Here is a 26,133-nt window from a genome sequence, read left to right as displayed (position 1 = left end):
CAAATTCTTTGACACTGTTCCTTTCTAAAGGCATGATCTATGTCCCTGCCACTTGCCCTTTAACTTGGGTGCGCTCTGGGACTGACCAATAGAATACAGCAGAAGTGATGCTGTGCCAGTTTCCACGCTGAAGCCTTAAAAGATTGGCAGCTTCTGCTTCCTGTCTTAGAATACTCACTCTAAGGGAAGCCACCTGCCATGCTATGAGGGAGCCTGCCATCTGACTGCAACAACATTAGAGACCCCAAGCAAGAGCTGCCCAGCTGAGCACAGTCAACCCACAGAACTGTGAACCACAAAGCAACGATACTAAGCAGTGATAGTTAATGCAACTGGAAGTAATGATATCTACCTCATAGGACTGTCACAAGGTAAAATGAAATTTTTGTATGCTAAATCCCTAGCCCACAGCCTGCAATAAAACAACGGTTCAATATGTATAAATTCTCCTTCCCCTTCCTTTTTATTAATTCTATGAATTTCCAAGCGGTAACTCGCAGTGTCATCATTTGAAGGCAGAGTGGGGTGGAGGTGGGCTGTTTGTTAGATGTCTGGAATTCAAAGAACTCCCCTTTCTTTTCTCCATCTTTCTCTTGTTTCTTTTCTGTGTTCTTCAAAGCACAGATAGATCACTTAGACCTAAAATAAAAGTACCAAATTCAGCCTTTGTGTTTCAGACAGAAAAATCATAGGCTTTGTACAGGCTCATGGTAATAAAAATCAAGCCCCAGAAGCTAAAATGATTCAAAGCAAAATTCCCCTTGACAACTTTTGTGGTGTGTGTGTGTGTGTGTGTGTGTGTGTGTGTGTACAAAAAGCAGTTAAACAAAAACTTTAAACTACATAATTATTTTACCATGTAAACATGATAGAATTACAGGCTTTTGGGGAGGGGGGTTAAAAAATACATGGTTACCTGTAATTATAGTCTTGTTACATTTGATTTTCTAGAACATCAAAATTCAATTTTGATTCAAACCACGCAGAAAGACATGGTGCATATTAGAAATGCTTTTTTCCTTCTTACTCAAATAGCTGAATTTATTTCATTCTTGTGATCTCCCTAGAAGTCAACCTTTTATGATGTTTATTGCTAAAGTTGTGTCTTGCTAATTATGTTGCCCATCCCAGAAAACTTGCTACCAAGGCAATTTGAGATTACCTTTCTATTTCGGCCTTGAATTCCTGCAAACGCCTAAACTGTGATAGGCAAGAGGGTTCACCTCGGTCTGGGACAGCATTATAAATTCTGTCAAATACCTAGTCAACTAAGTCGAGGGTAGAAGGAGGAACCAAACTAGGTGATTGACATGTGTAGATAAGGGAGCTGTTTTATTTTACTTTGATATTTCAACCTTTAATATGGGTTTGGACACACAGCTACAGTGTTGTCAAATATCCCCAGGATAAAAACCTCAGGACTACTTGGGGCCCCACAAGGTTAGAAGGGTGGGGAGGACCGGGGTGGGATGGAGGTGGTCAGGCTGAGTGTCTGGTGACATTGATTTGTGGTCACTTCCAGCCTACACAATACTGTTTGGGTGGGGAATTTAGCCTACCACTGAAGACATCTTTCCCTGAGGAGAATGTCAGGGGCTGGAGCTTGGGATTTTATAAGTGCAAGCACACCTCTTCCTTGGCCTCAAGTCACTTTACTAACCTTGCCATTTCTTGGGACCACAGGCGAAGTGCGGACTCTTTCCGGTTTCTGCCTCCCAGTGTCGTCAGTATCCGGGGGGTAACTGGTTCTTTCCATTTTCACAGATCTTGGAGGAGGTGTGACTGTGTGTGAGGCGCTAGAAAGCTTGTTCTATAATTACTTCTTGATTTGCCTCTGGGTGTGCTGTACACGCACCGGACCATACGTGCGTTCACGTGAGCTTGTCAGAGGGTGAGTGATCCGCCACCCTGTAGGCAGGAGCCAGAGAATGTGGGTCTAAGACAAATGGGTGACAATATTTTGCACCAAAGTCCAAAGTCGCATTTTAGGGGAGTAGCTATTGGGTCTTTGTTACTGATCGTCATTGTAACCAAATCTATGATTCGGGATGCCACACCGGATGCACCCGAGTCAGTGCAATCACTCCCCAAATTAATGAGACAGGAACGAGGCCAGGCAGCAAGACCGGTACTCCCGACCCCCAGCTCTCCTGAGCCTACGAGGCCCCCCGCCTGCCCCGCACTGGTTCCCTCAGGGAAGGCGGAGATGGGGCCCAGAGGTCAGTGGGCTGCAGGCAATGGGCGGGTGGGCTAGGCACCGGAGCAGGGGCAGATGGCCGGGATGCGCTCTCGGGAGGCCAGGGCCGCGTCGGCTGGTGCAGACAGGCCGACAGGCATACCCCATGCACTCCCCCAGCCCGAGCCCGGCTTCCCGGAACCCGAGGCGCCCCCAACCCCTCAGCCACACCATCTGCCCCGTGCCGGCGCAGCGGGACCCGGGCCGGCGCCCGGTGCTGCCTTCCTCCGCTCCCGCCATTGGCTGAGATGTCGGCTCAGGCCCACACGTTGGCCTCCTCGCTCCCGCTGCCCTATTTTACCTTCTCCTCACGGGGCCCAGCACTGGCTCCCGGCGCCCCCATGGGCACGGCGCGCGCAGCGCGGCGCCGGGGGCGGGGCCTCACGCAGGGCGCCCCGGGATTGGCCTCGGGAAGCAAGGGGCGGGACCGACCCCGGAGAAAACAGCGCGCGCGCAGCCCCTGTGCAGTCCCAGCCCGGAGTCTGAGCCCGCTCGACCTGTACGCTGTGCCCACTCCGGTGCTTTTTGTTGTTTTTTTCTTTGTACCGCGGAGCCCCTCGGCTAATTCTTCCCGCAAGCTCCCTCGCAGCGCGAGCTTCTTTCCATCCCGCAGCTCCCGTCCCGCACGGTGCAGCCCCGACCGGAGCGGCGATGCGCCTCATTCAGAACATGTGCACCATAGCCGAGTACCCTGCTCCGGGCAGCGCCGCTGCCGCCGATTACTGTCTGGGGGCGGCGGGCCGCCGCCTGGTCAAGATCGCCGTGGTGGGGGCCAGCGGCGTGGGCAAGACCGGTGAGTGTTCGCACTCGGGCGAGAACCCGCTTATCTCCGGGGCTAGACGTGGGCGGCCCCTACTGGGAGTTGCGGATGAACCAGGCGTGGGGGAGAGGAAGGAGCTGCAGCTGGATTGCCCACTGCTTCTTATTAATCCGCTGCCCCTCGGGAGGGACCTTAGTCGGCATCGCTTCCAACCCCCCCCTTCAACAGATGATGGACACTGAGATCCAGAAGGGCCAGGCGACCTTTTCGGTACCACAAAAACTTTGGGGTTTTCGAACCTCTGGAAGTGCCTGGCACAAAAAGGGAACTTAATGAACGTAAACCCTCCTGGAGGTCTTTAAGGTTAGGAAAGACATTTTTCTGCTGGAAGGCTTAGAAATGGCTCAGCCGGGCTCAGAGGAGGGGGGTGGGCCAAATGACCCTTCCAGCTGGACAGGGCCATAATTCACCATGCCTCCGATGCCTTCTAGCCCCATCCCCGTGTGTGTCTGGAAGAAGGGTCAAGGAGCTGGGGGGATAGGAATTTCACTTGTGGCTAGCTGGCTTTCTCTGGGACAGTTGTTTTCCAGGCTTGGGGAGGAGTGGAGACCAATCTAATTTATAGTGCCAGGTTTAAAACTCTTTCCTTTCTCTTTTCTGACTTGCAGCTCTGGTGGTCCGGTTCCTCACCAAACGATTCATTGGTGACTATGAAAGAAATGCAGGTGAGGAAATACATTTGAGGAAAATGCCATCAGCTTGCACCAGTACTGCTGTTCCCATTTTTCAGTGTCTCCTTTAGAGTGACAGTCAGCATCAGGATCTTGCCACCTCCAACTTTGCTTGTCCCCTCCCATGCCCTCCCCCCATAACTGCCATCTGGCCTCATTCCATTCCAAGCCCATTCATCATTTTATCAAGTGCCTGAAAGTATTCCCCTTGGTATGTTTTAACTATAGGGACCCCAGTTGGAAGCACCCTTTGTACTCAAGAGCCTCTCCCTTCAAAACACTCCTGCAGAAGTCATAAAAAAAAAAAAAAAAAGATGGCCAGCTTCTCTCCCCACCCCTCTCCTGCTCTGCTGGCGGCCTTTCAGAGGTGACCTTTTAAAGCAAAGGCCAAAGGAGAGTAGTTGTAAACCTAAAGTTCCCTTTTCTTAACAAAGAAAAAGAACTAGAACTAGATGATAGAATTTTAGGAGAGTTCCGGAATAAATAAGGACACTATTTCAATCCCTATGATTAAGACTAGCCACTGGGGAGGCTTAAGGGCTTTCAGCCTATGTTCTGTTAGCAAATTGTTTCATTCCTTAGACCATATGAAGTACCTACAGGGGATTATTTGAAATGCACTATATAAACCATCCCAAGATAAGGCATGGAAACTTTCTGCTTTGATGTAGAGTTGGCTATTATGTCACATTTTTATTTCAATTGGTAATGTTGGCTGTGTATTTACTAACAATATTTGCCTACAAAACCATTATATCTAATAGCTAAAATATACATTTATGTCAAAGAGTGATAAAGTACTAAAATATAACAGAAATATCACACATGCTTAACAAGAAAATTTGCTTCAAGGAAATACTCTAAATATGGAAGCTCCATTTAAAATGAGACAAATCAGTTTCTGAAAACTTTCAAACTTTGCCCTGATTTTAATAAATCCACTGATATGGGGTTAAAATTACAGTTGTTTAAAAAAAAAATCTGAATTTAATCTCATTAACTAGCATAATCTATAGCTTATTTTTGTGCATTGGTTCATGTTATATTTTCTTTCTTAGTTAAAAAAATGCCATAATATTTAAAAAGTTGTACAAGAAGGATGACCATATCTTTTTATTCCTTCATAGGTAATCTCTACACCAGACAAGTCCAAATAGAAGGTGAAACTCTGGCTATTCAGGTTCAAGACACTCCAGGCATTCAGGTAAGAAGCTCTGAGATACATGACTAGGTCAGTGGGGAATCTACCTGGCTGTAGAATTGTCCAGTGGTTCTCAAAGTACCTCATGCTAAAGGAGGAAAGAAATTTGGGGAGTCAAGTCAAGGTTTTTACATGTTGTTTGACTCTTCAATAGTGTCAGGCTATTGGCCAGTCTTAGCCTGACTTAATTTGGGAGATTTGGTTGAGGAGCAGGAATCTTTTTTAGGGAGGATTCTACCCAGCAGGAAAGACCAAACCAAACACACTTGGAATTGGCAAGGTTTCTTTGCTATGGTTATAAAGGTCAGTTTTTATATTTGTGTTTTTGGCATTAAAAATCAAACATGTAGGATAGTCTTCTAATACTTGGAATCATTTTTTATTGTGGAAAGTTACTCTATAGAGACACACTAGTGTGTATGTGTTGGGGTTTTTTTTTCCCCCTCTCGAACTGGGCAGTTATCCAGGTTTAAATGCTTCCAGCTCCTATCTTTACTTCCCCAGACTTACTGTCTAGCCAGTTAATTTCCCATTTTATGCAACTACAAAGTCTCTCTGCATGGAGTTCTCTGCAGGTCAATTTTCCACTTGAGTGTGGTGAGCTGCACTGTTATTTATTCCAACTCCGTGCAGCTGGATCAACATATTGTCAAGAAAGCTGAAGTGTGTGGGGATATAACTTGTTTATGGCCTGCAACCTGGCATTACTGTCAAGGGCTCTTTTGAATTTGCCGTGCAGCCAAGCCAGGGCTCTTTTTGGCGCTCGCCCATTCACCTTGCCCTCACCTCTCTTTCAGGTCCATGAGAACGGCTTGAGCTGTAACGAACAGCTGAATAGGTGCATTCGCTGGGCAGACGCCGTGGTGATTGTTTTCTCCATTACCGACTACAAGAGCTATGAACTCATTGGCCAGCTCCACCAGCTTGTCCAGCAGCTACACCTGGGCACTCGGCTGCCTGTGGTGGTCGTGGCCAACAAAGCTGACCTGCTGCACATCAAGCAGGTGGACCCTCAGCTCGGACTGCAGCTGGCCAACGTGCTGGGTTGCTCTTTCTATGAAGTGTCCGTCAGCGAAAATTACAATGATGTCTACAATGCTTTCCACATCTTGTGCAAAGAAGTGAGTCACAAACAGCCGCCCAGCAGTACGCCAGAGAAGCGAAGAACCTCCCTCATCCCCAGGCCCAAGTCACCCAACATGCAGGACCTGAAGAGGAGGTTCAAGCAAGCCCTTTCTGCCAAAGTGAGGACTGTCACCTCCGTCTGAAGCTGGGGCACTCAGTCACGGGGGGGTTTGGTCTTCCCAGGAAGAGAGCCTGAGGCTCTTCTGCTGCAGGAACATTGAGTGCTGGCAGTAACTCCTGGTTCCAGAAAGGGCTGTAGCAGAGAGGCCAGGAGGGCCTGTGGAATTGGTGCAGAAAAGGAAGCGTTGTTCTGAGCAGGGGGACAGAACTGATGAGGCCTGAATGAGCCCACCGAGCCGCCCTCTGAATATGTGACATGTACTCTGTGTCTTTTCCTATGGAGTGGGAAGGGGCCATAGTCCATTTGGATTTTGTTTTTAACTACCTTGTAAATGACAGTCAGTTGTAGTTTCACCAAATATATTGATGTGATTTACAGTGGGAATGAAAGAACAGATTAAGCTCTCATAGACTTCTCTTTTTTTTTCTTTCTTTTTCTCCCCCCCCCCTCCAAAAAAAGAAAGAATTGCTTTTCTCTTACAAATAAGATTTGAACACTTCCTTATAGAATGCCTTTCTAACCTGAAGGATACCCATATTTCTTTTTTGAAGAACAAAGAGGAAAATATTCTCCCAAAAAAGAGTAGAGTGTATGGGCCAAAATGTTGGGTTTGCAGACATCTGTAAGCTTGTATGGCCTGCTGGAAGGCACTGGTTCCACCTGACATGGATGAGGCCACTGAGTTGGGCCTGTGTTGAATGGTTGAGAATTCAAACTCTTCAACCCCAGACTTTGAGTAATTGTGAGACTATAATTTTGTTTTATAAACTGTTGCATCAGGTACAGGAACAAAAAAGTGTGTCCATTGATTTTGGAGTGATTTGTGTAAGTGGCTCATGGCAGTGACATTGGGTTGCTTCCCAGGCCTGGCTGAGTCATGGCTGAAATACAACACTATCTTACAGCAGGTGGATTGATGCAGGGGCTACTGCCAGATCCCCTACACAGATGCACTTTAAAAAGCCACTCATGCTTTGGCTTAAATTGTAATTAATTTATTTTTATGTACAATAAATCTCATTTTAAAAGAGCAGATGTCCGACGTGGTCTTCTTGAATCACTCACCTTTTTCCTTCAGACAAAGTATTACTCAGTATCTTGTGCCTGTTGAGTCAGGCATTATGCCTTCCAATAATTATCTCTGAAGTGTCACAGCCAACCAAAGAGGTGCATTCTGTTGCTATTCCCACTTTGCAGGTGAGGAAACAGGCTTACAAACAAGCTAAATATCTTGTCAAAGGCTATAGCCTGTGAGTGTTGTCGATTGCAATTTGCTGCTTCATATTCAAGAGTAGCACATCTGTTCATCTTCATGATCCCAGGTAAATCTGACACACGTCTGGCAACATGTTTTACGCTGTGAAGACACCTCAGCTAAGCCTTGAAGACGTTATTACTTCTACCCAAGATAACTGCTTCTCCATACATGCTTGATTTGGCAATTCTCTTTTTTTGGGTATGCGTCTTTCAAAAAGCACTTTATTCTCCCTCACTGTAGAAGCTTGGAGCCTTTGATCTGGGCCATTCAGGATCCCCTCCCTTGTGGCTCCTGCAACAAGTGTATGTGCTAAAACTGCCAGGCTGCTCTTCTGTGTCTGTCTGGGCCCCAGAGACCTTTCATGCAAGCTAAGCGAGTCATCATCTTTATGGTAATAGGCACACCTTCTACAGTAAAACCTTGGATTGAGAGTAACATGGTTTGCGAGTGTTCCGCAAGATGAGCCAACATTTCTAATACATTTTAACATGGTAAACGAGCAATGTCTTGCAATATGAGTAGTTTGTTTCCAGAACGAATTACACTCGCAAATCAAGGTATTACTGTATTTCCTTGAGTAGTGCTTTCACGTGCCTGATTTCATTTATTCCTCGGGAGAACCCTGTGAAGAAGGTGAAAGAGGTAATACTGTTTTACAGATGAGAAAAACAGGTTCCGAGTTTTGAGTGGTGTCCTCAAGTTCACACAGAGGACTTGAATCAATGTCTTCTGACTATAATGTTAACTTAAAATGACCTTTCCAGTTGAGAAGGAAACAAGTATTTATTTGACATTATTTGACATCAATAAGAATAGCTATTCAGGAATCATTAGTTCAGGCAGAAGCCCAAATAACGTTCCTATTAGGAGACAAAGGCAATGGGTACTTATGAGAAAGGGAAGGGGAACAATTATAATACATCAATAGAAGGATGGCATTTCTATTAGTGCAGATAACATTACATAGTGATGTTAATTCTAAATGTCTTCCATTTTCATTCCAGTAGTCATCAGTCCAGTAGTCACGTCCTCTTTGTAAAGAGGTCTTTGGGTAATAAGGTTGTGTAGGCCCAGTTCAAAGCTCATTTTGCTCGGTTTTTAACAGTCCAAGTTTTGAGGTATAAGACCTACAAGGCAGTTCCTCTGGCATGGCAGCTCTGGCTCCATTTTAAAGTGGCTCGTTCATGTTACTGTTTACCATATTCAGCCTTCTTATTCCCTTATAACATTTCATATATGAAATACTGCTGCATATGTGGGGCCGTGGGACCAAGGGAAGCAGCCAAAAGGAATAGCTACTGAGGGCCTGACTTGGTATGGTGCCAGACTTTCAAATCTGTTTTCTCACAGGGTAAATCCCCTGCCTGCTTTTGACAAGGCTTCTGGTGCTGCCTTTTTATGGGGAGTTGCGGGGGCAATTTTTTACACTTGAAGCCTAACCTAATCTCGGAAAAGGGTGAGTATGTTGGGAGCAGGAAGGGAAATGGTGCTAACATTCTAAAAACATCTCCATTCAAAGACAGCGACAAGTATCTCTGAATAGATTCTGCTCACTTTTATTTCTGTTCACTCTACGTGGTTGTGTTAATACTGTCCACTGAGTGAGAGGTTAATCTTTGTATAGTAAACGATGGTCCTCCACCCATGTTCTGGAATTAAAGACAATAAAGAATTTCCCTGCGGGCGTACTCTCGCAAAGGTGCTGAGCAGAGCTGTACTTCCGTTTATTACTGGCACACTGCTCCTTCGCCTGTCCTTTCCATCTGCTCCACTAGTCTGCAGACCTCTCCTGCGCCCGTGTTGAGCTGCCAGCTGCACCTCCTGGCACTTGATGGTTGCCCCACTTATCCACTGTGCTGGACTCAGTATTTCTCATACTTCACCAGAAGTTCGGGCTGGAAGGGGTCTGAGAGCTCTGTTCCACCCAGAGGGATGGAGTGGTTCCTTCAAGGCCACACTGAGCGAGACAATGTGAGAGAGAGCGAGCGAGCTGGAAACCACCCAAGTCCCAGTTCTGTCCACTGTCTCAGGCTGACTTGACTATTTATAGCTCTAGAATACACCATGTTTTCTTCTCATGAATTTAGCTTCATGTTTCATTACCTTTGCTCCCCTCTTTCATTATTAGTAACTCTTAATCCCTGTTTGTGTTTAATTTTTTTTAATCTTTAAGATTTCTTTTATTGGCATTTTATAGACACAATTCTTATAATAGGCTATGAGGTAAGTATCATTTCTCCCATTTCACAGAAAAGGCAATCAAGGGCCACAAAGTACACGCAATTTGCCAAAACCCCATGGCCATAAAATGGCTGAGAGTGGATTTAGGCGCACCTTTGACTCTAAGCCTCTGTTCTGATAGCCTCCCGTGGTGCACAGTAAGCATTTACAGTGTTTTTAAGCTTCTGAACTACAACCATGTGGCACCGAGAAACAGCCCTCTCCTACCCTGGTAGGGGAGCACCACCTTTGCTACTTGGGTAAGGGAACGCAGGGATGTGTGTGGGGGTGTATGTGTGTCAGGGCAGTGGAGAAAGAAAGGAGACTTGACTGAGCACTTACAATGGGCCAGATTATAAATTATCTCCTTTAATCTTTTAAAGAATATTGTGATGAAGGTAATAATACCACTTCCATTTTAAAGATGAGAAAACCGACACTGAGAGGTTAAATTACCTGCTTAGGGCCACACAGGTAGTAACAATTACCGTTTCTGTATGCCAGGCACTGTGTGGGGTGTTTCTCCACACCAACCTTACAATCCTTCTTTAGTCCCTTTACAGATACGGAGAAGGGAGGCTCAGAAGAATTCAATAGCGAGTCCAGCTCTTGAGTGGCAGATTCAGGACTCCAGCCCAGGTCTGTCTGATGCCACAGCCTAGATCCAGGCAGTTGGCCCACAGCGTGCCAGCTCTGCTCTGCTAAGCAAAGCTGCCTTGGAGCTCTCCTCTGTCGTCCACATGCTGGCCCTCCCTGCCCTGGCCTATGTTCCTTGTCCTGATTTCCTTAATCTCCCTGTAGGCTTGTGGCTCCTCCCGGGCCCCAGACCCGCCTGGCTGCCATGAACACATCTGCTGTTGCCATTAGTTGGCTGCTCACTGACCTCCAGTCTCAACTCAGTAATAAAGACATCCAGGCAGGGGCGGGGTCCAGCCCAGCCCACAGCCCATGTGCTACAGAACCGGATCCTTGTCTGTCATGATGCCTGGTTTCGCGTTTCCTCCCTGCTGCAAATCAAAAACATTTGGAACACTTTGTAGCCTACCTGGCATGGTGTAGAGTGGAGCTGGCTAAACCTTCCCAGCCCTCCCGGCTCCTCACCCCGCTGGCATCTGCATGCCCAGCGCATCACCCACCCGGCAGCCCCTAGCCAAGAGCATATTTACAATGAGCTCTCCGTTCTGGTGAAAAATGGGTTTTCAACATTCATCTTACACTTCTTACACGTCTTTCTCCCAAAGAGGGAGAAAACCAATGTGTTTTCTGGACTAATGAACAAGCCTGTGGTAAATTCCCTCAAAAGCGAGCAGCTGGGTAACTCCTGGCCCTGCCTCTGCACTGGTGGGAGAAAAAGGTGCCACCCCACAGACTCCACCAAGTCAAGACATGGGCCTCGGGGAATGGCCTAGAGGGCTTTATTTATTATAATAAATAGCCCAGGAAAACTGGTGTTTTCTGCAGTCCCTTTAGAGTCTAAAGAGAGATGCTTCCAGAAAGTTCTTGTTCTCATTACTCTTGTATTTTTGTGAGAAGAAAATGGGATTTGGTTTATTACCGACTGTGGCAAAATCCCAGCCACTACCCCCCAAACCCCTCCATTGTCTGGTTTTGTCTTTTAAAATAGAGATGGAGTTGCTTAATGTTCCTTGGGCAGGGACAGCAGGCAACATTTGTAATACTGGATTATTTGTTGCTGAGAATCTGTTTCTGGTAACCAGGGTAAAATAAATAATAGTGGTTTTTGGGGGGAGCTTGCTGGGAGTCTGTTGTTACTGGGATACCACTGTCAAGGAGGGGGCCCTGGTGTCAGCAGAGCCATTTCCATGGGTGGCTGAAGCAGCTCCCGAACTTCCAAGGGCTTAGCTGTGCCTGCTGTGTTTGCTGGGAAGTGGAGTCCAGAAGGAGGGTTTACAAAGGCAGAAGGCAATTGCTACAGAGTATTTACATGTCTATCAATTGTTTATAGCGTGGCCCATGAGGTCCTTGGCTGAAGCTTTGCATTTGTATGTCCTTGCTTTGGCTCTGGCCAGCCAGAGTTTAGGTGGAAAACACTCTGACCCAGGCCCAGAGAGGAGAAACCAGCATGGCCACTCAGCTCAGCCTTTGAAGCCATGTCCAGGTGGCTGACGTCTGGTACAGAGAAAATCCCTGTAGAATCGGTATATTTGGATGAGGTGGAAATGGTTAAGTCAGGGTGTCAGTCTCAGAATGCACACAACTACATTAGTGATGGAGAAAGTTCTATTAGAGACACAGGATCTGCGTGAGCAAGCATCAGACATTTACTATCAATAATGGTGACTGTTCTATGCTGTCAGCCAGTTCGCCATGTTCTAAGTGCTTCACACATTTAATTCGTTTAATTCTTATAACAATCTGATATGGTAGGCTTCATAGTCAACAAGGCCGGGAGAAGTAAACCACTGTGTGGAAGAGGGGGGATTGGAACCCACTCATGGAGTTGGACTGCAGGTCCGGCTCCTGGGCCTCGGGGCCATACTCTCTTGGAAGTACTGGGACCAAGGTGTTATTCCTCCATTTTCTCCTCTCCTGTGGACCCCAGGGATGCCTCCAAATTGTCTTTTCATATGACATTATTCTCCTGTTGAGGCTATCATTTTGTGAGCTGTCTTCTTTGGTGTCCTCAGCAGTAAATACCCACAATCCTTGGTGTTACGTGTTTGTTGCTGTGTTAGGGATGGCTTCCTTCTATAGCGACCCCCTCGTGAGGTAGGTACCATTCATTATTACCTGGATTCTACAGATGGGGGCACTGATGCTCCATTTCCTGAGCCCCCACTTCTTCCTTCTCTGGTAAAGGCCCTTTTCGGATCTATGCCAAGTTTCCATTAGGTTCCCACTTTTAACTCAAGGAGCAGTGCTCTGTCCTGTGACTCCCAGCTTCTTAGTCAAACCAAACTCTAGGCGCCACAGACTTCTTTCTTCCGGCTCACCTTTTCTCCAAAGCCTTCTGCTTGCCTGATGGCCTGCCTAGCTCAGTTCCTCCAACCAGGAACCACAGGGATGCGAAAAGATGATGATAAACCAGGCTTCTGACATTCCCCTCTACCTTTCAGAGACTGCCTTTGGCCATATTTAATATTGCACTGAGAGCATTTTTGAGACATAGCAAGTGCTTAATGATAACATTTACAAGCAGGAATGTCCACCTTTTATCATCTCAGACGAGAAGCTTTTGAATGTTCTTTTTTTTTTTTTTAAAGATTTTTATTGGGGAATTAGGGGAAAGGGAACACATAAGTTGGTGTCGTTTTGTTCTTCAGTCTAGTTGTGGAGGACGTTGCTTCACTGGCCCAAGTTGGCACCATCATTGCGCTCTTCCCGGGCGAGGCAGATCAGTTGCCGGCTTCAGGACGGCTGCTCACGCTGGCTGCTGGCTACACACGGTAGCCCATGGCAACCCACTGCCACAGGGACTGCAGCCTACACCGTCGCCGGGCAACTCATGGCAGAGCTCAGCTCCAGGTTGAGCTGTTGTTCAGCATCTTAGCTGTAGAGGGTAGTGTCACTGGACCTCATATGTGGGATCTGAACCGGGGCCCTCTGGCATCCCAAGCCAGTTCTTAACCATCACGCCACTCGGCCAGCCCTGAATGTTCTTTTTTTAAATTAACTTGTAAAAATACATTAAAGCTGCAAAAGTCATACAGAAATACATGTTTGCGGTGAAAATAATTCAAACAACATGGAAGCATATTGAGAGCAAGACTCCCTGTATCCCTAGCCCTCCTATTTTATAGTCCTTCCCAGGGGTAACTACTTGTTAACAGTTTGGCTTTTATATTTACAGAAAGTTTTCTTTGCAGATAGACATATGGTTTAACACTTACCCTTGAGCAGATACTCACACAGGGCCTGAGGATCAGGAGACGCACCAGCTGCTCTTCCTGTGAGAGCCATCGGGTCACGGTCGCATCTGGCTCATTCACCACCCTGGCCGGAACCTAGCAGAGTGTCTGGAACATGCCAGGTGCTCACTCGAGATTTGGGAATTAATGGAGTGATTGAATGAATGAATGAAAAGAATGCAGATTTGAGACACAGAGCAGCTTACTTCTTTATTTTTTTATTTTAGAAAATAGCAATCTCTGCTTTAATGATCATTTCTTTTGGGCTATGGCCATTTTCTAACTTATTCAAATCCAAACTTCTAGATTAGTGGAAAGAAAAAGCGCATCTCCAATTTTGCAGCATCATGAAAGAACCAGTATGAAGTGGAAAACACACTTGGACAGAGAAAAAAAGAACATCGGTGTTTATAAAACCTGCTGTGATTATGTCTCAGAATGATTTCCAACTTCACAGTTTTTTCATAAAAATGACTGTTTTGTCAAGGACAAAAACAGAGACATCTGAGTGTTCTGCTTACAGTTTATCTCCTCCACCTTTTAATCCATGCTAGAAAAACTGTTTTTCAGCTTTATCTCTTTATTATAAACATCTTTTAGAGATGCTAGAAATTTCCATCAACTACACACTTACACATGTGTGGGTTCCAAACAGTTCCTTTTTGCCACAGTTCATATATCATTTCACTATGTGGGTCTAGGTTTTTTTTTGTTTTTTGTTTTTGCTATGGCTAGGAGGAAAATTAAGACTTAGAAAAGAAAGTTTATATTTTAATAGAAGTGAAATCACAAAAGTCACAGGGATTGGGATTCAAATCTAAACTCCCTGGTACCAGATATCTTTACTGTGGGTCTTTCTTTGGGAGAGGAGGAAACCTTTCACTGGCAGAAACAGCCCTCTCATCAACCTCTCTCCCACTACTATATTCTAAGTGGTCTGGCAGCCCTGCCCAGTGCGCGGGCAGGAACAACGCAGCCTGCAGTGGGCCAATTTACAATGCAGCAGAGCAGCCCTAGCCTGGTCTCCCTCTTTTCCTAGCCTTTTCAGAAAGGTCTCAGATCAAGAGAGAAACAAAGCCTCAGATCCTATTTGCAATGTTCCTTCCTCAGTCATATAATCTTCAGAAAAGAAAAAAAGAAACTTTCCTCAGACTCATAATTCTAAAGCATGCCTAACTTCTTTTTGAGCAACTGCAGATCCAAAGGCTGGTAATCTACCAACACTCACCAACAGGCATCTACTTAGAAGTAATGAACTTGGAGGTGATATAAGGAAGACCACAAACAGAGGGTTGAAAATAAATTGGAGTTATTACAAAGTAGGCCAGCTGAGAGACAGTTTGACACATTTAAAAGGTGAAAAAACATTTTTAAAAAAAGAATCACAGGAATCAAAGCAAAGTACTTCACTGTGGGTTCTCAAGACCCTTCGGGCAGCATTCAGTCATAGCCACACTCAGTCCTAGGGACAATGGATTTGGAGGCACATGTTGAATGGTGACAGACAATAGCATGGTATTTCCAGCTCAGGTAGGTCTCATCTTCTTAGCAGATGCTCAGAAGCCAAGGTCTGGGTGCAGCCGATCAGTTGCAAATAACAGCTCAGGAATGTTAAGTGGCTTCAGGAGTCGAGTGGACAGCACGATTACCTAACAACAGGAAGGGCAAACACACCGCAGACAATTAGGGAAGCCAATCCCAGGTTATTAGATGATGGGAAATAAAACAGAATAGATTTCTTTGGGGGAAGGCACAGAGTGGGTAGTGTGGAGAGAAAGGCAAAAGGTGGTAGCTTGAATGCCACCAGATGATAGTGTCCTAGCATCTGCGAGGACGGAAGGATGGCCTGTGGGACGGCAGGGCTGTGCCTGCTTAAACTTGAACCAACAAGGCACTAAGAATGGCCAAGCCCAGCCATCTCCCTGCTGCTAAATTGAATTTGATCATGCCGCTGCTTTTCGATCCAGTAATTTGACCTTGAAGTAGAGGTTTCTCCCTCCTTCCGGGAGCATGAGAAGGTACACCCAATAGGTAAATGTTGTTGTGGGTGATAATGATGGTGATTGTATTAATTTTCCAGTACCAGGTACTGGGTGGCTTAAATAACAGAAGTTTCCTATCTCATAGTTCTGCAGGCCAGAAGTCCAAGATCAAGGTGTTGGCAGGGTTGGTTCCTTCAAGGGGTGTGAGGAAGAATCTGTTGCATGCTTCCCTCTTAACTCCCTTGTGTCTTCACATCGTCTTTCCTCTGTGCATGTCTGTCCCTGTCCGAATTTCCCCTTTTTATTAGGACACAGTCATACAGTCACCCTAATGACATCATCTTAATTTGATCATCTGCAAAGACCAATTTCCAAATAAGGTCACATTCATTCATGGTAGGGGTTTGGACTTCAACATCTTTGGGAGGGAGGCAAAATTCAACTCATAACAATGATGATAATGGTGATATCAGCTAATATTTATCAGCTTTCATGATGTGCCAGCACTGAGGATGATAGAACTTAGTACCCATTTAACCTTCATAACAACCTTATGAAATAGGTACATATATTATTCTTTTTCAGTAAGGAAAATAAAGTACAGGGAGGTTCAGTAACTTGTCTAAAGAAACACAGAAAATAGTTAGGTCAGGATTCCAACTCAGGCGGGCTGGCTCCAGTGTCTAAGTATCTTTTTGGTCACTTCCTCATGGTCAAGGGCTCCAGGCAAGGCTGCTTTACTCCCCTAGTACACATGGACATTTGGGCCCCTCCGGCCTGTCATGTGACAGCTGACCCCTCCTGCGTCCCTCAGCCTGGACCTTTCCTCTGGGGCAGCTTTCTGTCTGCAGCATGGGGAGAACTTGTTCCCCAGGGCTGGGCTGCGCTTGGGATGTGCATTGTGAAGACTGGTGAGGTTTTGCACAGGTAGGTATTATTTACCCACTAGATGAGGTGGTGACTATGGGAAATGGGGAAGGACGTACTAGAATCAGATGATCACAGCCCAGAACAGGGCTGAAGGGAATTGCAAGGCTGGCAGCGGGACTGGGCTCACCTGACCGTCCTGCCCTGTACTGCACACATCACTATCTCCCTTCCCACCCCCGGACCTGTCCCAGGTGTAACCAAACCAATGACCTTCCCAGGTTACTGGTCCGAAACAGTCCACACTCCAGTGTGGAGGCAAAGCAGATGGGGAGGAGAGAAAGAATCACTTTATAATTTCCTTTTTAAAGAAATGAGGGTTATTAAAAGTTTTCTGCTTAAAACAAAAATTAGTCTTTAGAAGCAGCTATTTTATTTTTTCTTGAAAGAGAATTATCTTAAAAATATATCTATATGGTTAATGTCAGCCTAGTCATATTTTTGGCATAAAGGAATACTCTGAAATCTGTGCTCACATTTTTCCTTGAGGGCAAATGATGCGAGTTGGAGGGCAGAGAGTGAATAGAATTGTAGAAGCCGTGATCATCCACACACACGGTGTAGATACCATTGCAATATGGGGCTTTGGAGAAGGTCTCTGCTCACTCCTCAGGGTCTCCTAGGCCAAACCTAATGGCTGGTTGAGAATGGTGACTCCCTCATCAGACACCCAAAGAGCCCAGCTCCACTGCTGATTGGTTATGCCCTGGGGAAAGTCACTTCACTTGGAGACTCATCTATCTGTCTGTCTGTCTGTCTATCTATCTATCTATCTATCTATCTATCTATCTATCTATCTATCTATCTATCTATCTATCTATCTATCTATCATTTATCTCAGCAGTTAAACTACATCCCTGAGCTTGCAGCGCTGTGGCAATGCTTACATAAGGTCAAGTGTGTAGAGCACAGGAGGTGCTCAGCAGTTGAGAGCTGCTATTTTACTGTGGTTTTGTGATTGAGTCATAGGTCTCTTTTTGAATCTTATGAACGCTAAAAACTAAAAACATATGCATATGTTCATACACACAAGATTCTGAATATAGTGTTCGGTGGTTTGTGTACAACTAGGATTCATAGACTACGAGTTAAGAAACCTTATTTAGATATTTTAAACAATGCACACATAATAACAACACTCCTCGGCATACTCTCTGGTAATAGACTCCTGTGAGGTAGCAGAGGCCAGTGTAGCTGGGGTGCCAAAGACCCCTCTGTCCTTGTGACTTGCCAGTCCCTACCACCACTGCAAGACCCTTGGTCCTTCGGTCCAGTGCCAAGATGGCATATTCTTCTCTGGCTGAGGTGAGGGAAAGTGTAAGGGCTAGAGTGAGTCTCTCAGGATGCTTAAGTCTTGTTGGCAGGATTGATGAACTTGAAGAGAAAAGGCTACAGACTCAGTTGATGTTGACGCTTCTAGAGCAGTGATAACTGAGCCAAAATAATCCGTCACTCTCAGGTTGTGTGCTGGGCTTCCAGCCACAGCTGACAGAGGCTCTGGGTTTGGTGGCCTCTACTGAGCTGGACCCAAAGAGCAGGCCCTTCACATCTAAACAAGCAGAGTTACACAGCATGTGGGCTGAACCCGAGGGTGTCTGGGGCCTGCTCGGGGCAGGGCTGAAGAGAAACAGATGGAAAACAGAGGCAGCATGGAAAGTAAGTCAGGGGGTCTCTGAGGTGTGGAGAGAGCAGAGCGGAGACACCGGGGGCTTTTCTGATATCGCAGTCTTAAGAGCACAGGCTTAGCAGTGTCCCTGCTGAGTTGGACCTCAGCTGGGCCACTATCCAGACAGATGACTCAGGGGAAGTTGCTTAATCACTCTGAGCCTCAATTGCCTTGTCTATAAAGTGGGAAGAGTGATATCCACCTCACATGATTCTTATAAGGATCAAACGTGAACATATATGTAAACTATTTAGCATAATGGCAGGCTGTAGAGGGGCTTAAAATGGTAGCTATAATTGTCTTCAGCATCACCACCACCTCACTGTCTTCATCCTCTGCTGTATTCCCTCTATTCGGCTCATAGCAGTCACCAGGGATGAAGCAGAAAGGTACAGTTGCTAGAGCCATCCTTCCCAAGTGTAAGTCTGGCCCTGTTACTCAGGGGCTTAACATCCTTACCACCTCCTGCCTGCCCTTTGATAAGCCCAACCATCTTAGAGAGCATTTCAGGACTTTAGAATCTGGTGGCTTTTTTAGAATCAGGACTTTAGAATCCACACCCACCCCCTTGCCACCAACCCCCCTCACCATCAGTCCTACGTTCTAGCCACCACCACCTATTTTCAGTTGCACAACTGAAACTTTGGAGATGCTTCTTTTATCTGGAACATGAGTTCCCTCAGTCTTTGCCTGAAGGCCTCTCAGTCTGCTCAGGCATCACTGCCTCCAGGAAGCCTTCCCAGACCAGCTCCCACCGCCAAGCCTGACTGTGTTCCCACGGCTGTTGGTATCACCCTGTATTCCCTGTTTCCTTAACTGAGTCTTTTCATTTTCTCATCACAGGGACCGATACATAGCAGGTCCTTGCTGTAGTGAGTTGGTGAATGATTAAGTGAATGAACAAAAACAATAAGACAATGAAGAAGGCAGTGGGTTTAGCAGTGGCCAGCAGGAAGTTTCTCCAGTAAAAGACAGTTCAAATAGCTCTGGGTAAATTTATTTCAAATTGATTCAACTAAAAACCTATTTGTCTAAAATTCCTATTTTGAAGGAAGAGCAGGATTGCACTGCTAACAATTCATTGACAGTATAACAGTTGATGGTCCTTAAGCATTTCCACATCTTAGGCGTCTTTTGATTTTTAGCTTGCTTTTGAGCATTTTCAGAGTTTTATTTTTAGTCTACTCAACTAATGGCATTTATGCATTACTTGGCTAAAATAGTCCTTAAAAATTCTAAAAAATAAGGCAAATGGGGGGAAAAGACACTCAAAAAATGGAAAGAAAATGCTTAAAGGAGTCTGAAATTGGCCTGTCAGATATGAAATTTAAATTTTATAAACACAGTAATCAGACGTGTGATATTAGGCAAACCGAGTGTTAAGAGAATTGCTTTTGGAGAATTGGCTCATTCCAGGCAACCGAGGGCAATTGTGACAGGGCAATGGACAGGCACTAGGGTTCCCTGAGAGCCCCGGCCAAGCCCCTAAAGCAGCCCAGGGGCTCCACAGTGGCACTATGCTCTAGCTGCAAGAGGGGCGGTTTGGTCTTTGTTCTCAGCCTGCCAGAGCTCCCGCAGCAGCAGGCCAGTGCTAGGGAGTCACCGCCCTCCCTGGCTTTCTTTCCACTTTCCACTTCTCCAGTCCTTCGCTATAATCTGTAAGTGCCAGCATCTTCCGGTTCTATTTCTGCAGAACACAGAACAGAGGAAGCAGGGCGGTCCAGGATTTAGATCCCATATACCTCTGATTTCTAACATTGTAAATTGAACGCAACAGGAGATAAAAAATGTGTTTTCTCCCTTTTGCTTTTAAACTTGGGAGATTCTTCCCAGGTAAAGTCACCCACATATGCACATGCGCATACACACACAGTCACACACTCACACACTTGTGTTAGATATGAGAGGTTTGTTCATTAACCAGTGGCACAGTGGATTAATTCCGTGGACATGACAGAGCTCTCTGGAAAACTCATCGTGAGCTGTCAGACCTGCTTTCACCTTGCCTAAGAGGTCCGCGTGCAGACCTTAGCAGGTTCTCCTGGAGAGCGGCAAGTGTGAGGTTTCAGGTCGCCACCTCACCTTTGTCCCTTGTGATGGTTTTTAAAACATGTCACTTGACTCCTCTCCTTGGGCTTTCTAACAGCTTTAGAATAACCTGGAGCCTGAAGGTGTTAGAGCCAGGATGTAGGTGTTCTTGAACCCCTAAAGTGCAAAATTGTACAGGAGCACATTTCTGGGTCTGCTTTTTAAAAAAATGACATTATCATCAACTATTAAGCCCCAGGACCGTAGAACCACGTGAAAGGGTGGGTGGGCAGCACGCGTGCGCCTGTGAAAAGCGGTGGATGGTGGCTTAGCTTGTCCACTTTCTTCCTGTTTCCTGAGCTGGCCTGTCCCTGTATTTTCTGGGAGGGTCCCTCCCTGTTATTTTCCTCCCACAATCCCAGGCTCCTGCTGGCCTCCTGGCCACCATCCAGCAACAGAGTTCAGTCTGCAGAGCTGTCTGGGCATGGAACCCCATACCAGGCAGCGAGTGAGCGAGACAGAGGCCAGTGCCAGGCACACGCGCTCCAGAGCGAGGGAAGCCTGCAAAGCTTCCTGCCAGTGGTTGCAGCTGGGTGGGGGAGTTGCCTCTTTGATCCCTTTGTTGTTTTGTAGTCAGGAAAGAGGCCCTTCTCTTGCTGCCCACTTTCTCTCACCAGCACACCCAGCAACAACCCTGGGAGAAAACACGCCCATTTTAGTGTATGACAGCAGTCCTACGGAGGAGCAGGTGTGGATGTGGCCTCTGGATTCCACTGTTTCATGCAACCCTTGTCACTTTTTGTGACAGGGAATTCATTTCTGGATGTGCCTTGAATGGATTCTAGCAGTTTCCTTTGAGCAGCCCGGGATGGCTGTCTGAACGAGCCTCCCCTCCAGTGACCACAGCACGTATCTCTGGCTGCAGTTTCTTGTTTACGGCCCATCACTGACTCTTAGTGTGTAAGTCCCATGGAAGCAGGAACGTGCCTGGCTTGGTGACCGCTCTATCTTCAGCACAAAGAACACTGCTCAGTAGAGAGTGGATGAATAACAACTAATCCAATTTAACAGACATGATTGTAAGTTCCTGGACTTGGGTCCAAAGGGCACCCACGTAGCAACTGAATAGAGAAGGTACGGATCAATAGCAATTGACACAAAAGACAGAGTGGTGTTAGCTGTCTGTAATGTACAACAACAAGTTGGCGTCGTCTCCAGAAAAGTTACTTTTATCTATGCTGTAATAATACAAGTAAAGTTTCCAGTGTTCCATATTCGGTAGCCAACGCACAAACAACCATAACACCCAGTGCCAGACCCTGTTTGAGGTGCTAAGAATAAAATAGTGCAAAGTGCAAAGTCCTGGGGCTGGAGGGGGCGGAGTAAGCAAGTGGAAGTGTGGTAGGAAAAGAAGGCCCAGAGGCAGGAGGGAGATCGTGTGGGGCCTTGCAGGCCGTGGTGGGCGAGGAGGAGGCAGCCCCAGGTGCCTCTACACTGATCAGGCCACACCAGGGATGGCTCTCAGTTCCAATCGAGTGCAAGCGAGAGACACGCTGGGCCAAGGACAGTCAGGGCTGGGGCGGGGTGGCTGTAGGAACTGGGGATATTAAATTTGGAGAAGAGCAGGCCTGCGGGAAGACACACGGAAGAGAGATGAGCCAGATTTGCTTGTCAGTTCTGGGTGGCCCAAAAGCTAGAACCAGCACTGATGAGTGAGCACTCAGAGGAGGCCAATTTGGTCTTGTCTAGAGGAGGCATAACATCCTAACAGCGAAGCCCTGTGAGACTCAAGGAGGCTGCTGTGGGAGGGGCAAATCCTCGTCCCTGGAGATGTTCATGTGTAGGCTGGATATGAAGGACAGAAGGAAGTATTAGATACCTATATTTTCACTGTTTACATTGACAGTGAAGTCAGAGTCACTCCCTTGGTTGCCAGATGTGTCTTTGAGGGTCTGTTGGTGCACAGATTCAGTTTTGTTCACACTCGTGCTCCCACAGCAGTGCGTCTAAACAGAATGACACTCGTGTGCATGCCAGTTTGTGGATAGCTGGTGCAGCAGGGCCTGACCTCCACTGCACTTCTGAAAGCAGGCGGTCTGGGCAGAGTTAACTGCATGGCCGCGGCAGCTGCGAGTCTGTGGAGGTCCAAGGAGGGGTGAGCTTCCCCTGCAGGTGCCACTGTAGCAAACATCCAGGTAATCCCTCTCCTTCCCAAATCTTGGAGATGAAGGGCATGATGATAAAGACCTCCTCTTTGGAATCCTCCTCGGGCCTGTTAACTCTTCCGGAGAACATTTTGCACAAAGGACAAGTAGCCGTCAAAGCAGGTCCCTAAGCTCAGAATTCTTTGAGGAGCCCTCTCTGCAGATGACTGAGCACAGGGTCAGGCTGCAGCAAAGCCACTGCAGATCCAGTCTCTGTTGTCAAACTCAGGTCACTCGGCTTTGAAAACGTCTGTATTTTATCCTTTTAGAGTGGGGATTAACATGTCTGTCAGGCTGTTACAATGCATGACTGTTCTGAATCGCTAAGAATTTGGTTCACCATGGTAAGGGGCGGCAAACAGTATGCTTTCTGATTTAAAAAAAGAAAAAAATTGCCTTGCTGCAAAGGCAATTGCTCCTTAAACAGATCCTTAACACTACTGACAGAGAGGGTGTTAAATGAGGCAGAATTTACCACTTTATCAGAAATGTCACCAGCTCTGAATAGGACAGGTGATAGTAACAGCAGAAATGGTCACCACCAATGACTGGTCACTCCTTTGCTCAAGAATCTACTGTAACTCCATAGATACCTGGGTCCACTTTTCAGTTGGGTGTCTGAAGACCAACAGGGACCAGGCCTTGTCTACTTCCCCAGCTGACCCGCTGCAACACCAAGCCAGCCTTCCTGCAGCCAATCGAGCCATCAGACCACAAGGCTGATGGAGCTCCTGACATGTGCTCAGGCCTGGGAAACCACAGCCTTCATCCTCAAGGTGTTCACCTTTGCTTGAGGTGACGAGGCCAGCAGCTAGGGAGCAGAGGGCAAGCAGCGCAGTGCTGTGTTGCAGCATATGGATTTGGGATGCCAGCAGAGGTATAGGAAAGGCCTGGAACAACAGGTAGGACAGGAAGACAAGAAGGAGGGCACACCTGGCTGGCTGCTGCTACCATCACCTGTTGTGGTCACAGCGGGGTAAAATTTCGGTAGTGGGTGGTGGTGGGAGATAAAGACACTGTTACCCCTGGCAGCCAGGCCTGGGCTGGAATCCCACCTGGTTTCTGCGCAGTGGTGAGCGGTCCCCTGCACAAGCTAGCATCCTACCCGAAGCACCGCACTCACATCTCTGTTTTGCCTTTTCCAAACCATGGAAAGCTACTGAGCTGCATGCAGAGCTAGCACAAAGCTGGAGATAAGCCCCCAGAAGTCAGTCGCAACCAGGGCATGGGGGAGGGGAGCCCACGGGATGTCCCAGACTCCCTGTTGTCCTGAGGGGCCCCCAAAGTACTGAGGCTCAATTGCCCACAGCAGCAACCACCTCAGTGATGTGCCCTTTTCTGGTTCTTCTCCCTCTACTGTCTCTCTTTTCTGATTCCCTCACTTGTGCTTCTTGGGGTCATTTCCCATGTAAGCTACCTGTTCTCAGGTCCCGTCTCAGGCTCTGTTGTGGGGAACCCGCTGAGGCTGGGTTTTCATCTTCCTGAGTTACAGGCTCTGCTTCCCCAGCCAGATCAGAGCACACCGAGGCAGGGGCCCTCCTTTTCCTGAAGTCTTTCTCCTCGGTTTCCTGCGGCCTCATGCCAGGAGCCTCGGCCGGTCCTGCCAAGCAGGGTGGTAACTGCTCAGAAGCGGTTGATAATAACTGCAGCCACGACTTATTGAGGGGTATGTACCAGGCACTGTGCTAAGAGGCACATTCTCGCCACTCACCAGATTTCTGATTCAGAGCTGCCAGCCCCATTTCCATGTAACCCCCAGGCCACTGATTTGGGGAGTGAGATGGGACCTGACAGGAGGCTACAGAGGAGAAAGACTCTACACTTGTCATTGTCTCCATAATGTGCCTTCCCCAACTCCCCTAGCCCAGACCTTCAACTGTCACAGTGGGGAGGTGGTCCTTGGCGTTCCCCTTAATTACTTGGAGCCTGGAGCCTGAAAACTCTTGAGTAATTCAGCACTGATTAGGCACAAGAGAATTTATGTTGAAATAGGGAATAGGGACAATAGCACGTTAGCCCTTGAAGCCCAGAGGCAGGAGATGACTGTGAAAGCTCTCTCCCCTCCTTGCACCCCCACCAGGAGGGTGCCGGCAGAAGGAGAGCGTGACCTTAGCAGGAGTAGGTGGGAGGAGGAGCTGGGATGGAGATGGGCATTCTGGAAACCCTAAAGAAGGGCCCTCAGCCACCCTTCCTGCCCCTGCCCCTGCCCCAGGACTCTCATGCTTATCACCAAGCACTCCTTGGTACCTGGGTTCCTGGCTTCAGGGATGGCACAAGGTCTTTGATCATTTTGGCTTCAGAGACTGTGATTCCGCCCACCACGAAGAGGATCAGGAGAGGGTGGTCGCTGGGATGAGGCCGGCTCACCTGCAAAACAAACCAGTACCGGTGTCAGATGCCCCTCAGTGCAGAGCTCTGTGCAGCTGGGCACCATCTCCACTGGCCCCCGTCTCCTGGGGCCCCAGGGCCACTACCCTCACAGTGCAGGTGAAACAAACAGCCCTTAGAGAGACTATGATTAGTTCGTGGTCAGCTGTGTCAGTGGTTTGTGAACCCACTGACCAGGAAAATGCGTAACGTGTCACCTTATTACATCCCTTTAAATGAATATTTTATTGAAAGGGAAGTTCAAGGAGTGGGGGCTATTAAATAAGAGAAGGCCGAGGGGCAATTTCTTCCTCACCAGTCTTCAAGCCTCAGCACAAACATGCTCCTTCTTTGTTACAGAGCGCAGTTCACTTCCTGTGAGGTGCTTGCCCTATCCTGTGGTTAGACTACTTGTTGGTTTCCTCGTTGGCTGTCTCCTCTACAGAGCACAAACGCCACAATGCGGGGACCTCGTCTGCCTGGTGCACTGCTGAATTCCTAGCTTACCCAGTGCAGTTTCTGGCACATAGTAGGTGTTCAATAAATGTCTATGGAATTGAGGAACAGTCAGAGCCCTAGAAGGTGGTGGTGGAGGGGGTACAAAGATGAACGAGAGCAGTGCCTATGAGAGTAGGAGCTTACTGTCTAGTGCAGGCTTCATGCTCTTACCTTCTGCAAACCAGCCTTCGCGGAGGGCTTACTCTACATGGAATCCTCCACTAGAGGCTGTGGAGAATTCCTCCTGGTGACTTATGATGTCACTAGTTAGGCAAAGCGTTATTATAAACTAAAATGAGAATGACTCACAGTAACCCCTCAGGAAACGCAAAATGAACAACACATTGACTTAGGGACTCATTGAAGGGGACAAGCAAGGGTTCCTGAAGAAAGCGAGTTTTGAGCCCTATCTGGAAGCCAGAGTTGGTGTGGTGAGGACTGGTAGGAGAAGCGGTGTGAGCTGCGTTCTGGAGGCTAGCCGTCAGCACCTGGGTGGAGCAGGCTGGAGGACCAGCCAGGACAGAGCAAACATGGAGTCCATACGGGAAGGGTGCTGCCAGTGGCCCACATGGCCACTGAAGCCAGAGGTGGGAAACACAGGCTTCCACTCCAGCAGGGGGAGGGTAGACAGAAGGGTGAGTGTATTCACTCATTCACACTCTCTAGTGCACAAGCCATGTTGGGGCCATCGGCTCGTCCCCAAGAGGAGCGGAGTGGGACAACAGGCTGACGGAAGCCCTTGCTCTTCGCTCTGCTCCAACTCCTTTCTCAATTGGGTTCTTCTGGCTCCTTTCCTTGAAGATACCCACTTTTCAACATCCTATTTTAAAAAACAGTTAAAAAGGTACTACATTAAGTGCTTCCAGTTACATAAGTTACCACTTGGCTTCTGGAGAGGAAATTCAGAATGGAAAAGAAGGAAGGAAGGAAGGAAGGAAGG

General features: G+C 47.3%; 2 protein-coding genes and 1 long non-coding RNA gene across 3 annotated transcripts in view; 1 reads left to right on the top strand and 2 right to left on the bottom strand.

Annotated features, from left to right (window-relative positions):
- Positions 1 to 440: 440 nt before the first annotated feature.
- On the bottom strand, positions 441 to 2,641 carry LOC109381823 (uncharacterized). The gene is made up of 3 exons (XR_002123820.1): positions 2,538 to 2,641; positions 1,661 to 1,908; positions 441 to 639 (listed from the first exon to the last, which is right to left on the bottom strand). It is a non-coding gene; the product is annotated as an uncharacterized LOC109381823 (long non-coding RNA).
- On the top strand, positions 2,146 to 7,204 carry RASL11B (RAS like family 11 member B). Its single transcript, XM_019640906.1, has 5 exons — positions 2,146 to 2,219; positions 2,850 to 3,029; positions 3,665 to 3,721; positions 4,855 to 4,931; positions 5,726 to 7,204. Exons 1-5 carry the CDS (start codon positions 2,207 to 2,209, stop codon positions 6,194 to 6,196), a joined length of 798 nt encoding a protein of 265 aa, XP_019496451.1. The 5' UTR covers positions 2,146 to 2,206; the 3' UTR covers positions 6,197 to 7,204.
- A 7,036-nt stretch (positions 7,205 to 14,240) lies between these two features.
- Positions 14,241 to 26,133, bottom strand: part of SCFD2 (sec1 family domain containing 2) — a 344,198-nt gene continuing 332,305 nt past the window's right edge. The window contains exons 8-9 of the mRNA XM_019640903.1: positions 24,576 to 24,695; positions 14,241 to 15,170 (exon numbers count right to left, since the gene is read on the bottom strand). Of these exons, the coding sequence (XP_019496448.1) occupies positions 15,078 to 15,170; positions 24,576 to 24,695 (213 nt within the window). The 3' untranslated portion in view covers positions 14,241 to 15,077. The remainder of the gene's footprint in view (positions 15,171 to 24,575; positions 24,696 to 26,133) is intronic.

This window comes from Hipposideros armiger, unplaced genomic scaffold (genome assembly GCF_001890085.2).
Source record: "Hipposideros armiger isolate ML-2016 unplaced genomic scaffold, ASM189008v1 scaffold_53, whole genome shotgun sequence".
Lineage (NCBI taxonomy): Eukaryota > Metazoa > Chordata > Mammalia > Chiroptera > Hipposideridae > Hipposideros > Hipposideros armiger.
Note: the sequence above shows the minus strand (reverse complement) of the source record. Positions and strands in the feature narration are given on the sequence as shown.